Source organism: Aptenodytes forsteri, unplaced genomic scaffold (genome assembly GCF_000699145.1).
Source record: "Aptenodytes forsteri isolate BGI_AS27 unplaced genomic scaffold, ASM69914v1 Scaffold15, whole genome shotgun sequence".
Taxonomy (NCBI): domain Eukaryota; kingdom Metazoa; phylum Chordata; class Aves; order Sphenisciformes; family Spheniscidae; genus Aptenodytes; species Aptenodytes forsteri.
This window is the reverse complement of record NW_008795129.1, coordinates 6,124,977-6,139,162: the sequence shown is the minus strand read 5'-3', so window position 1 is coordinate 6,139,162 and position 14,186 is coordinate 6,124,977. Positions and strand designations below refer to the sequence as shown.

Here is a 14,186-nt window from a genome sequence, read left to right as displayed (position 1 = left end):
CTGGATGTGGGAGTTCTGTTTTTCATTCTTAGCTCTGCTAGTCACTAGCCAATATCATACTGGAAATCATTTAGTGTCTCTCTATCTCAGTTCTCCACTGGTATGTAGGAATTTATCACTGTGGAATTTGAAGGCTGCTTTTTTTTTTTGGTACAGAGAAGGCATTTCCCCACTGATGAACAGTATAACCTTGGAAAGTAATTTTAACCTCTCTGTGCCTGTTCCCCTGAAACACTAATGTTTAGTTCTATGTGACAAGCATATTCCAGCAATGGAACATCTTTTTTGATTTCTTTCAATTTATTTGTTAATAGCTAAAGCATACACTGAAATCACTTCCACTTGCATGTACTTGTCATAAGATTGTTTTGCAGTTACTGTGGTGTGACTATTCCTTATTTCTTACCTGAAAAAGGCAGTCAGAGCTCTGTTGGATATTTTTAATTGGACAGAGAGGTAACAACTGGACTGGATGAAGCTGATCTTAGGATAAGGTGTCTTGGGATGAGGTTGTGTGATATGAAGAGCTCTTTTTACTGTCTGCCTCCTTCCGAGAATCAGACTTCAGTCATATTTAGACTCTAATATGGACAGGACTAGAATATCTGTAAACAGGAGCATTTAAGGCTTACAGATGTTTGACTATGCATTTGCATATATGCTCACTCCTTATGATAATTTTTAGGTAATGCTTTCATGCCTAGATACCCAGATCACCTAATTTAAATTAAACAAGGCAAGAGAATTTTTAAATCTCCTCTCTGGAAGGCTGGAGGAGCTGTGTCTGTTTGGCAAGTGCTTGCAGACTGGCTTCAGAGACTAGAGATTGAGCTCTCTCTTAGAGAGGTGACTGGCAGAGATCAGACTGCCAAGGCAATAGTTTACGGCTGTCTTGGGTTCTTGTTTTCACGCTGTGGACCGTTTAAATAAAAATAATGGTAAAAGGTAACCTTTGTGTCTTTAATGCTAGGGCAGTAAAACTGGCTGCAGTCACAAGCCATGCAAGCTTATAGCTCTGTTACTTTTTTCCCTCATTTTAGATTTGTATGCCCTTTTAGGGACTTTCAAACTCACCTGATTGCTCCCAATAAAAAATGGGGAAGGAAGGAGAAGGAAGCGCTTGCCATGCTCCCCCCATTCCCTCTGTTACCTGACTGGGGCTCAGACAAATCATAAAGCCATCAATGATTTTTTTTTTTTTTTCCCCCAGCCTTGCAGACCATTAACACAAATGGTTCTTCCATTTCCAAACCTTGTCCTCCCCGGCTCCCTGCATACCACAGCTTCACTGCAGATACATAATTCATTATCTGGAAAGCCGCTGTTTTAATGTAATATTAAACAGGCAGCAGCTCAGCAGGTGTCCCCAAGGTAAGGAAGGCAGCATGCTGCTGGCAGCAGCTGCTGGCTTCAGGCTTATCAAGATTTCTTTGTTTTGAAACAGAAGCTGGAAGGCTTTTTAATATAGCATGTCATTGGCTGAGCAGATCCTGGTTTCTGGCTGTTATCCTGCCTTTGACTGCAAAGACAAAAAATCTTATAACACATGCTGCCTGCCATGGCTGCATACAGTTCTGCGCTCTCAAGAAAGGAGCAGGGTGAGGAGAGGGAGGAGGGTCACAAGGCAGAGACATGTGCCCTATTTCCTGCTCTCATTTTTCTTAGTGGACCAACTGGGCTAAATGTATCTGTGGAGCAGGGCCACTGATGTCAGCATTGTCAGAATGGGCCTTCTGCTTCTATAAGCATAGAAATACCTAAATATATTGCCTATAGAGAGCATTCCAAGCAATGATGGTGATATCTCACCAGTCTCATCCAAGTGCCTAGTTCTCAGTGGCCTAAATCTGTGTAATTAGATGTAATTTGTATAGTTAATGTCACTCTGGCAAAAGCAGCTGAACTGGCAACGCTGGCGTTTCTGTTTGAGTAGTATATCACAATATGTGTTGAACAAGGCTTTTTTGTTCCTTGGATAAGAACTTAATCTTCTGTGTTTGAACGTCATAAAATATGTTGATGGCTGGATTTCCCCAGAATCCTAAACTGGCATGTGTAAACTGCATGTGGTAAACCTGCTCCGTCCTATTACCTGGTACTTGATTTAAGCTTAGGGAGAGTGGAGATTTTTCATAAGGTAACATTCCTTGCTCTAGAGATAACTGGAGTGTAGTTACAGAGTTTGGCTAGCCAGTGTGAACATTCGTGCTGCAAATACACTCTCACACCAGGAGAAGGTTGCAGTATCACACTCAGATGAGTGTGATATATATACCTATGTGAGACTTCAGGACTTTTGGGGCACGTTCCTGTGAGTTGTAGTGTCTCCTGAGCATTTGTCTTCTTTCTGTGCTCCTTTGTGGAAATCCTTTTAGTTTGCCTTGTTAGTAAAGAGAGTCTATGACAGTGATCTAGCTTTGGTCAGCAGCCTTTGCTTGAAGCACGAGAAAGACCTGTAAACTATCGAAGAGCGTAAGATGGTTTGAAGGACCTCCTGGCAGCATAGCATAGCCCTTAGAAAGTGACAATGTGCTTTGCTAAGAGACTGTGCATGCTGGCATAGTGGAGAAGAGGCTGCTGATCCAGGTTTTCAAATACAAAGATTTCGCTTTTGCTAGCTAACCATTCTGGAGGAAGACTACCAGCACAGAACACTTAGACTACAGTGCCATGCAGATCTAGGAAGACCAGCAGAAGTCCAAGGATTTCTGCAGGAAGGAGATCACGTTACTGGAGTTTGCCCCAGTCCACAAGTACTGAGATGTACAGACGGGAAAGGTCATACCAGCCCAGAAGTAGGCTGCTGTTGTCTGGAGGAGCTGGACAGCAACAGGTTGGTGGTTGATTGCTCTGGTGCTGGTGGGCTTTCTGTGTTGTGGGAGTGGAAGCTTGCAAGGCAGTGCTTGAGGCAGTTCTGCTGTGAGTGATGAAAATTGTCAATAGTCCCAAACTATGTGTGCTTTTACAAGCAGCCATCCTGAACTGTGCTGTGGCCTTTAATGATATGCACCTGAGCTTTATTGTCTGCCTCTACAATGTAAAGGTGACTATCTTAGCTTGTCAGAAGAGACACTACCTATGTGCAGGCCTTTGGCCTATTGTGGAGGAGACATACAAGCATCAAGGTGGGATGCAATGGAAGGGTACATCTCTAGTATTCAGTATGCTGTAGTGGCAGTGAATGCTGTGGACAGGACTTCCACTGCAAAAGCCGTCGAGACTCAGAGCAGAGCATTCTGTTCAACACTCCCTTGAATTTCAGTGGGAGCAAGTCCACCAACTGAAGATGTCTCTCAGGGTGAGTTGTTGTTTACTTAACAGGCTCTTTCCATTTCTTGTTTAAATAGGATCTAAATCAGCATGTTTTTGAAAAGTGAGGTTACATCTGTTAATGGTTAACCACTTCAAAGGAACTTTTATGGACTTTTTGATAATGCTATTAACTGGGATGAATTTGTCCATTGCCAATGGGTGGAGAAAATTAGAATTGATTTTTCTATGCATTGTTCTGCTAGCAGTTCAATGACAATTGTCCTAAACCACAAAGAATTGCGGCCCCCGCTTTTTGCATTAGCACAACCTTGAGTCCATTAGCCATCCACGGCTGTGTTCTGAGTGGCTGCAGTGCTGAGCCCAAGTGACAAATATGAACTTTCCTTTTTGCCAAAGAGCACTGTTGCCACAGTGAAGAGTGCTATGTGTTACACAGTCATGTTTAGAAGATTCATTGGTTACCCAATGTATAGCCAGATACAGGAGGAGACTGCTATAAAACTGTTATTCTGTGCAGACTGTAACAGGACTATGGCCTTGGATCAGAAGATCCCCGAGCTCTTAAGTTTGGATTTAGATCAGTAGTACTTCCATCTACATTGTCTCATCATTAATATTGGCAAGGGTTTTTTCCAAATTTGCCGACATTTTGCCAAAGGCCTACAGCATATATTCTTTTGCATTTCAATCCCTTTTCTGCATTAATGCGACAAATAGCTTCGTTTTTGTAAAAACAAAGTCTGCAACTGTTGAGTCCTTAATGATAGTCCATTTATTTGCTGCTGCCAAAACTGTGCTTGTAAAGCTCCAGTCACTTCACTGAAGAAAATAATAATGTTTGTAATTGGTTGGCTTGAATTTCTGCAGAACTCTCTATTCAGTCTACGGAGAATCGGAGTCTTTACAGGCTCAGCTAAAAGCCCTGGTGTCTACAGCCTAAGCTGTAGCGACTGATGGCTTCACCTCAATTCTCCTTAGTTCAAAGTCCAGAGCATTGGCTAAGATGGGAGCCACGTAGTCCTTTAAAAATACAGTGAGGATGTCTTTGGTTTCATGGTGGACTAGCTGCAGGGGAAAGAAACAATTGGCTTATGAGGGGCAAGGAGGAGGAGGAGATAGTTGTAGAGAGGCTGATTTAGAAGGCATGAGAACCACTTCGTTCCTATTGGTGAGCAGACCTGGAAAACGTGAGCACAACAGTCCCCAGAAGAATGCAGAAGTTGGATATTATCTTTCCAGGATGAAATAGTCAAAGAAAAATAGATCAGACTTCGCCATTCTGATGTGTTGTGGTAAGTCATTGCTCATCAGGATTTAAAATTTCCCTCAAGTCTTCTCTTCAATGTTAAAGATTTGAAGAAATTTGTGAGAATTAGAAAATGGCTTGTGGTTGCATGGTAATGCATAAAAATTATCCAGTCATTTTCATTCAGATATTTCAAAGCATGAAGTATCATCATCTTTGGTCAGGAAGGAATTTCCTCCCTTATAATAGCGTGTAAACATAACCACAGTTGGAATATATAATTTGATACGTTCCTCAGAAGCGTTGAGCACTTGCTGCTTTGGAGAACCACGTGGAACTGTGTGGCTTGCTTTGCATAGACATGTCACTGTTTTCTGAGTCTTTTGTACATACTTTTTTGTACCCTCATATTCATAATTGTCTTATTTTAGATGTGTCTCCTGCAATGTGCCTTACGGGGCAAGCACACAGCTTCTGCCAGTGGGCTGACCCGAATCGCCTCCTTGTGAGTGTGTGGTTTCTGCTAGCCTGAGAAAAATTCATTTCCTTTCCATCCAGACCAGAGGACAGTGAAATGACCAGGAGCTCTGCGTAGCCCAGGCAGTTCCACACTTCGTCACTACTAAGGACTAGGCTCATTGTAACTTTCTAGGTTTGAAATACATTGAGAAAAGACTGCAAGGGTTAGTTTTCTGAAGTGGGAGAAAGGAGGGTAAGGGAAAGCAGCCTGCTCTTAGTACAAGGCTGTCTGTGGAACACGCTGGGGGAAAAAAGCTATGCAACCTTTTCTTTCTCCCCCTTGTCATCCCCACTTGCCATCACCACCACAGACTTGATTTTGTTGCAGGGTTAGGATCTTCTTTTGCGAGGGGAAGAAATGGCTTTCCTTTTTTTCTTTTTTTTCCTCTCAGGGCACCTGTAGAGAGGGACAGAAGTCTTTGTCATTCTAAGACAGACACTTCACGAGGTGAACAGCTCCCTAAGAGCTGGTGACATGTCGGACAGATTTTGAAGAAGGGGTTTGTGAGCTCTCGAGCTCAAGTTTGTGCAAATGGAAGAAGCTGAACCACAACTATGGCTGGGCTCCCAACACCTTCAGATTCTTTTCCAGTAGGAACTTTCTTTTTCCAGTGAGAAGCTGGTGCCAAGGTGGCAGATATCTGTTGCCTGGCAGGCAAAACAGTATTAGTGTCAGCAGATATTGCTGTTAAGAGGCAGTGACTGTGCCATTGCACACTGAGAACTCCACCTAAGAAGCTGCTGCTATCTCTGTTACGATCTAGGTTTTGAAGTGAACATGTTCAGTCTGCACAGTAATCCCCTATCAGGAAATATTATTTGAGTCGAGCCAAGGGTTTAATTGAGCAAACTGTCACTTAGTTGACAGTCTAACCCCTGAGGCATCATTGGACGTAATTAGAATATCGGTACTCTAGAATTCGCACTCAGGATGAAACACACAAGTCGCAGCAGATGCGAAGTGGTGTCATGCAGCTCCTAGCAATTGCTGGTGTAGTAGTTGCTCCTCATGTTAATTATTGTTGGGCGATTCCTCTTTGGTATGGTTCTGCTGTCTTCCTAAACTAGCTGTGACCTTGTTGGAGACATGTCATCTCTTGCTACTAGCTAGTAGAAGCTGATACAAACCCCAAAGCAATAACGATACAGCTTGCTTATAGGGATACTATACACAGCTGGTGGCATGTTTCACAGGCTCCCGAAACGCTCTAGTGAGGGAGACAGTATTATCATGGTTAACGGCTGTTCCTTTTATGGAGCAAAGTAATTGTGTTGGTGCAAGAGAGGGGCTATGTCTTTGAAAAAAATAATGTACTTAGCAGTTGCATATTATGCCTGGGCTCATCTCAACCCTAAATATTGGGCTGCTGCAGTAGCGATGGCCTTCCCACAGTTGTGAATTCACCTTAGCCAAGTTAATGTGGCCACAGTGAGCAGCACATCCCAGGCAGCATAGTAGTCTCCTCTCTGAAATTTCAAATTGTTGAAAACAAGGAGGCATGAGAGCACTGGAGTACAATTACAATAAATATGTTCTTAATGACAGAAGCGTAACTTAAAAATGACTGAACTGGTTTTTACTGAAACTTCTCACAGCTCAGCCAAAGGCAGATGAAGCACATAAAAAAACAAAAATCAGCTTAAGTAGACTTAATGATTACAAAACACTGAGCAAATGTAAGCAGGTTTTGTAAGCAGGGGTTCAAGGTGACCTTTGTGCACAATGCTACTTGCTCTTCCTTTAAGAGTACTTCAGATTCTTTCTCCCTTCCTCTTATCTTGCATCTTTTTTCTGTCTGCTGTGGTTCCTGGAGTGTGACATCACTTACCAGCGTGTGGCCTACCTGGAATATGCATTTGTTTATTTTCAAAGTTTTAGTTTATTTGAAGTGGCCGGTAGCATTAACCAGTTTAATTAATAGATAAGTCTAGAGTAATACAGGTCACACACATATCAAGAAAGGCATCTCCAGGCAGAAGTTAAAAAACACCGAGTTAGCTTGACCTCATACAATTTTTATGTCTAAAAGGCCAAAGATTAAACCAAATGTCATTTCTTGCATATAGTTTTAGTAATCATATACTTGATCCTGACAACTGAAATCGAGCACTGGCCTTAGGTTTCTAAGGGGTTTCTGTAGTCTGTGTACCAGTACAGAGAAGTTGTAGTGCCTCTGTTCATGCTAAGTCTTGTCAGAATTTTTGCATAAGAAACCACAGTTCTGAGGTCTAATCTCTTTGTTGGTGCTTTTTTAAAGCAGTTTAATGGTGTCTGAAACCACAGAAGGCATGGGAGGGGAGAACAGAACACGGGGCCTTTGGATTAGTTTATAGACAGCAGTGGCTTTAGAGTGTTTGCCTGCCTTTGCTTTATTCTCTGGGATAAGGTCTAAGATCTGGGATCTAAAAATCATTTAGGTACTCATGAAAATCCTCTGCAAGGACTTTTAGGTGAAAATGTGATGATTTTCTACTTGTAACTATCATTAAACCGGGTGGATTGAAAAGCGTTTAAGGAACTTAGGCATCTATATTTGAAAAGTCAATGAGATTTTAGTGCATGCTTGTAAATCCTGACCTAAGAAAATTTGAACCATGTCAATTTATAAGCTGAACTTACTCTGTACAATAAAAGGTATTTAAGATTTCACTTTCCTCATTGACACAACCAAATGAAAGCTGAATGTTAGAATCCCCCCAGACTCATTCCAAACTGGAAATAAAACACCCTTCACCTATAAAGGTGCATGTTTCTTTAGTAAAAATTGCTATTATGTTGCCCATTGGAACCGAGACACAAAAAATTTATTTTGATTCAAAACTTGTTTCTTTTTTTTGTACTCTGTATGATACTAAATCCCCAAACCTCATTTTTTCTTAATTTTATAAGCTTTTTAAAGTATGATCATGAGTTTACTCTCAACTTCCAAATCAACTTCCAACTTGGATATCCCATATATAGATAGGTGGGTGAGAGGGTATAGATATATAGATAGATACAAATACAAAAATTTTGGCAAGCACACATCACTGTTTACTGTACTGCTCAATTCTTCACAGATCATACCCCTGTAGATCCTGTCAGTTTTCCTTATTTTTATCTGTTACTCCTTGACTATTTCAGATTTTTCTTACTGCTTTTGCTGTTCTCAAGTAGCCTAAATGGAGCATTTCAAGATCAGTTTTGTATTCACAGCAAGTTTTCCCTTCTGTTAAAGGATCATCCAGAAAAAAACAGCAGAAAAGCAGTCGAGTTGTTATTGGTTGTAGCGAAGTTTAAACTCCATGGTGATGGCAGGTTAACCCAAGATGAAGGTATGATAGACATTCAGGCTCTTGGAAAACTTTGGTTGGGGGGGATCGTGCTCAGGATAGAGGTCCAGCATTAGCCAGAATCAAAGGCAATGACTGAAGAAATGGAATTAGGTTTCAAGTGACTATTCCAAGCAATCTTAATGATCTTTTTGCTTACTCACCAATATTTCTTTTGTCTCTTTTCATAATCCAAAGATCAAGACTGGGTTTTTTGTGGTTTTTTTCCTGCTGTGCAAAGAAAGAGTCCCCCTGATAGAGCTGCCCTTAATCTTGACAGACTTCATCTACCTCATTTTTCGCCTCCTTTCATTATCGGGGAGATCTTAGAGCCCTGAATCTGATACTCACCTTTAAAACAATTATAAGGAGCAGGTCAGGGAAGATGAATCATTGCAATAGTTCTTTTCAGCTGTGGGTGCTAGTTTTTGTCCATTTGTCAAATCTTTGTTGCTGCTTGTCTGCAGTCAAAGGCTTCCTGTCACTACTTGCTTTAGTATTGAGGGCAAACATGTCAGCTGGGCCTTGCGTTACCCACCAGCCACCCCTTTCATAATTCAGCCTTGAGCTGCCATTTGCCTCCCCACGCGCTGCAGCAGCATGCACATGGCCAACTAAATTTCACTCTTACTGAAAATACCACTCTACTATCCACACCAAAGCAACACAAACATGTAAATATATACACATACGCAAGCATTTGTAATCGTGTAAATTTTCAGTAGGGTTGATATAATGACAATACACAAGCACATCAGTAAGCAGAACAATGTAAGAAATGGGCGAAAGGCAAACCAGGAAGGAAGGGAAATGGTCTGAACAAAAAAAGAAGCTGCCAACTTCAGCAGAACCTGACAGCAGCTTTACTTGAGAATAGAAAAGTTCCTCCTTTTACATGTGATGGGGCAGGAACATCTTCTACTAGGAAGTCCAGTCCTGTTCCCCCTGAACTTCTGTTTCCATACAGACAAAGGGGATCTAAGGCTTGGCTCCACAAATGTTAATCTTAAGAAGGTTAAGCTTATGTGAATGAAGTTCAAGGCAAACAAAAAATTCCAGTGTTTCCTCATTGGAAACAGCTGTGTAAAGGGAGAGATGCAACTGAACGTCTGTTCTAGGTTCTTTGAACAGGAACACTGGGCAGGACAGGTAAATATAGCATAATGGCAGCCTTATGCTTTGCACTTTCCAGTGAACACATACCAGAAGGATGGTCAAAAAAGGAATAATTTTCAGTAAATGGGCTTTGAAGTGTGGATTGTGATTCCCGCTGCTGTTGCAGCACTCCATCTGACCTTCAGCAAGTCTTTCGGTATTTAATCTTCCCTGTTGTGCAGCATGTGGGAGAGCTGAAAAGAGGACTGTTATTAAGGATTGGGAGGTGGCACGTTACTCTGAGGTGAACGCTATACAGCTGACATCAGCAGCAGATGGCTCTGAGGCCGTATGAAATGCAGTTGCACAAACCGCATGAGCAGACGGCATATGAGAGCAATTCTGCCAGCTTTAACTAGTCTGGGCTTGGAAGAGAGAGCATTCGTGCAATGCAGCTAGGGGCCTAGAGCTATGCTGTTCCCTCAAGGCAAAGATACCTACCAGCGTATGTAAAGCAAGTTGACAAAGGTACCTTGAGGCAGGGTTGGCAAAGCGTTGAAGTCAGCTTGGACCTGCATCCCTTTTGATGGTGAGCAGTAACAAAAGAAGTCCCTTAATCTTTCTAGGCTATTACATTTATTGTATTTACTTGCATGGTTGCCGTCACCTTTCCCAGTCTTGAAGTTGTTCGGTTTCTGTACACCTGGGAGGGAGTTAGCGCTGCCAACTTTTTTTATGGATAGGGATGGAATCCAGTGCATCTTGTCCAACGTGCACTGGAAATCTGCAGTAGAGCAGGTGATTGAATGCAGGATCCCCTGGTCGTAGGTTAATGCTGAAGCAGATGGACTATTCATCTCCAAAGTTAAGCCCCCTGCTTCTCCCACATCTGTTGAGGTGCTTGCACTCTGTTTGTGTTTGAAGACAGTTTCATTTTTCCTCTGGCCTGGACATGAAAGTAACTTTGAGCAGAAGGACTGGAATGTCTGCCCGTGGCAATCCGGAGCTACACAGAGTTGGTCTCTGAGGGCCAGTCTTGTTTGTATGGGAGCTTGATTAAAGATGAGTGATAAGTTCTGTTCAAGGGAATGAAAAGCCCTTGTCTGTGTTTAAAATCACTAGCAGAGTGTTCCTCCCTATCATGGTGCTGAGTAACCAGAGCCCTGTTTGATTCGCACAGTAGAAGTAGCACTTGTGCGCTTCAGGGTTACAGTCTAATGGCAACCGTAGTAAGGGCTGGAGCTCCGTTAGTGGCAGAGAAGAGGTTTGAATGCAGTATCTGAATGCAAACTTCATATTGCTGTGAGAGGCAAAACTAAAATTCCATATCCAAGTGTTTCTAGGCAGGAAGGTTTAAAATTCTTTTCCTAAAACAATTCCTAAAGACTAGGGTGTTTGAATTGATACAGAGTGTGTGTTGCCAACTCAAATCCGAAACCCATAACAAGATCCTGTTTTGGGTCTGAGCCCAGAAAAGAAAGCACCTGTGAATTTCAGGTAAAATCCTGGACTTCTGAAGAAGGTGTTATATGGCATTGTTTCCTTGGGTTTTTTTTAAGAAGATCTAAGTGTTTGAATTTAGCTGTTTCTCATTCTTGTGACTATTAAGACTCAAAACCTGTTGAATGTTACAACATAGAGAGACATGCCTGAACTCTGCCCTTTAGGGAACTCTAGGTCTGCTTGTTGCCTCAAGGATGTAGTGAAAGGAGCCAGCCGTGTGTGGAAAGGAACATGATTAAAACGTTATTTAAAAGAAAAATAGTTTATTAGGTGGGTCTGCATGCTTTGCCACTGCATATTCATGTCATGCTAACATATGAGGCTTTCTCTAAGAAGCAATTCTGAAGTGCATTCTTGTTTCTAAGCTAGCCTCCGTGCGTGGAGTTGTCTTCATTTGCTTGTACTTATGTGACTAGTCACTACTGACTCTCCCACAGGCAGCTTGTAGGGTCATGACCTTGCTCCTATTTAAAGTTTCAGTGGAGAAAGCCAACCACAGAAGGAGCTGTATGTAGTTTTTGGCAGAGTCTCAGGACTAGTGTGTACAGGAATCTTTTTTTCCCCATCCTGTTTTTACTTTTTACAGACTCAGATAGAAGTATAAATGTTTTTTTCCTAATGCTTGCATGAAAAAGGCCCACAAAGGTTTAGAAAGCAGCTGGCTGGTCCAAAGTAACATCTTAGGGGAAGGGGAGTTGTAGTCAGGCCCCTGTGGTACAGTGATTCAGTGGGAAGATGCTGAGACACCACTTCTACTTCTTACTGGACTTCTGCAGTCTTCATTCTTCTCTGCTTATTGTGCTTCATATGGCAATCTTTATATGGGTTAGTTCAGCTGTTCTGACTAAATCTGTGGTCTGTAATTAATTCTAAGCTAAGATTCTGGTCTTTTCTTGTCCTTCATGGCTTGGGTGGGCAAGATCTCAGCTGGGTCCCTTTAAATTTAAGAACAGGATCTGTGTTTGACCTTGACCAAGCTCAGTTGTTTGCTGGTGCTGTGACCCATACAATACATGTTTTTGTGAGACTGTTTCATTGCTTTGAAGAGCTAGCTTGAGCTCAGACCATCTATCTGCCAGATGCCAGCTCCTGAACCCGTTTCTCATGTGTGCTGAGGGCTGTGAAGAGCCTCTTTCTTGCGATCGTATCTCCTGTAAGATACTTGGTTGTGAAAGGGTATGGCAATAGGTCTGCTAGGTAAGGTACAAGAATTAGACTTCGTGACCTCTGCTTTCACCATGAGGCTGAGCGTGTTGGTAAAGGAATTAGGCTGTGACAGGAGTTTCACAGACTGTAATTTCCTGCTCTGACAGTTTTGTATGCAAAGGATGAAGTATGTCCTCCTTGCAGTGGAGTATGGTGGAGCATTGATCTATTCAGATGCCTGCATCCTAGCCTTGAGCTACATATATCTTAGGGAGTATGAATTATTCAGTAAATTCAAAATGGGAGACTGTCCAAGAAGATGCTATGAGGAAAGAAGCGGAATTTGGATATATGCGGGGAAAAAGCATTATGGCTTTTGTTTCTTAAGCTGCATGCCTAGTCCCAGGTGGCCGTTGTCTCTCTTCTTTACTGAAAGACTGCCTCAGTTTCCCAGTTCAGTGAATTGCTTCTCAGAGAGCCACAAAATCCTTCCCAACACATCTCATTTTACCTTTTGCTTTGCAAATCAGCGTGTGATCCATGAGTGCGTCTAGGCCAGGAAACAATTAATAGCAAGAGAAAGTACTTCCTTGGCTTGCAGGCAGCTCCCAGCTTGCTCCTTTCCCCAGATTAGTGAGGATTTAGGAGGCACGCATTCTGTGTACGCTAAATCAGTTCTGCAGAAACCACCGCATACCTTCGTCCTGCTCTTATCTCTGAATTCCACGGACAGGCAATCTCAGCTGCTCAGTGCAGGCTGGCAGCTTTAGCTTGCCAGTAGGTACTGAAAGGCATGTAAGCGTGGAAATGACAGTGACACAACGGCTAAGATGTTATCTCTGTAGCAAAGCCAAAGGCAGTTTCCATGGAGATGGAGAAGCGCCAGGCCACTAGCGATGCAGCTGCTGTGTTGGACAGGATCAGTAGCCTTTTTATACAGAGGCTGCTCCAATAAAGCTTTTATGTGTTTGTGTGGCCATCGTTAGGTTGTATCCAGCTCTGGAACATAAAATGAGGGGTGAGGGGAAGATTTAAACTGACTGAAGTGGGTGCTGACCTAAAAAGAAAATGGGAAAAGAAGGGTCAAAATGTTGTAAGTCTTGGAGCAGCCACAAGTGACAGATGTTTATGACAGCTTGAGTGCATTTGATATTCTGTGCATTTGATAATTCTGGTCAGTACTTTCCTGAGATATTGCGTGCCAACATTAATAGCTCCTAAAGTTCTTATTTCAAGTGGAAGAGTCAGATTCATGTCCCCAAGTCTTAACTCCTCTTCAAAACGTTCCTTCCGAATTGGATCCAAAATCAGAATGGGTCTCTTTCTATACTGAGACTAGAAATTCCTAGGGACTTGGGGAAAGTGGATGATCTTGTGACTTCTGCATCTCAAGCACTAAAATGTCCTACGATTCACTTGGTCCCCCTTTTGGGTAAAAATCTCTCAATACCTCAGCACAGGTATGTGGAATCCATTTCGTACTCTTCCTGTAGGGTCTTACAACCTGTGCTTTCAGTTTGCTTATTGCTGGGACAGCAGGTACATCTCCAGGTTCCCACACTGGAAGTGCATATTTTGCACTTCTGCTTTGATCTTTTACTAACCTGTGCTTTGTGGGTGCTGCAGCACATGAATAGGAATTGTGTGTAAAACTGCTCAATTAAAATAATCATTTGACCATTTTTACCCACACTTTTGGTGGTTTTAAACACTGGTTGCTTTCTTAGATGCTAAAATAGATTTATATTCTGTCTTTCAGGTGGTGCAGGGGACCGGGAAAAGATGCCTGTCAATCATGAGGCTTTCCTGCTCATGGCTAATTCCCAGAATGAAATGGAAGATTGGGTGAAAGCCATCCGACGGGTTATATGGGCTCCATTTGGTGGAGGTATTGCAAATAGCTCACATGCACATAAATTAAAACATTTGCCTCAAGGTAAAACATATTCTTGTGATACTAGGATATGTGTAACACTGCAAAATCACTGAGATGCCTAGATAAGCTCTTGATTGTCTGAAGTGTTTTGCAGGAAAGGGATTGGGTTGATTTGATTTTTTTTTTTTTTTTTTTTTTTTGCCTGGGGGTGGAGGG

General features: G+C 42.2%; 1 protein-coding gene across 1 annotated transcript in view; it reads left to right on the top strand.

Annotated features, from left to right (window-relative positions):
- Nucleotides 1–14,186, top strand: part of ARHGAP22 (Rho GTPase activating protein 22) — a 145,952-nt gene that overhangs the window by 88,384 nt on the left and 43,382 nt on the right. The window contains exon 4 of the mRNA XM_009277740.2: nt 13,854–13,982. Coding sequence (XP_009276015.1) covers nt 13,854–13,982 — 129 coding nt within the window. The remainder of the gene's footprint in view (nt 1–13,853; nt 13,983–14,186) is intronic.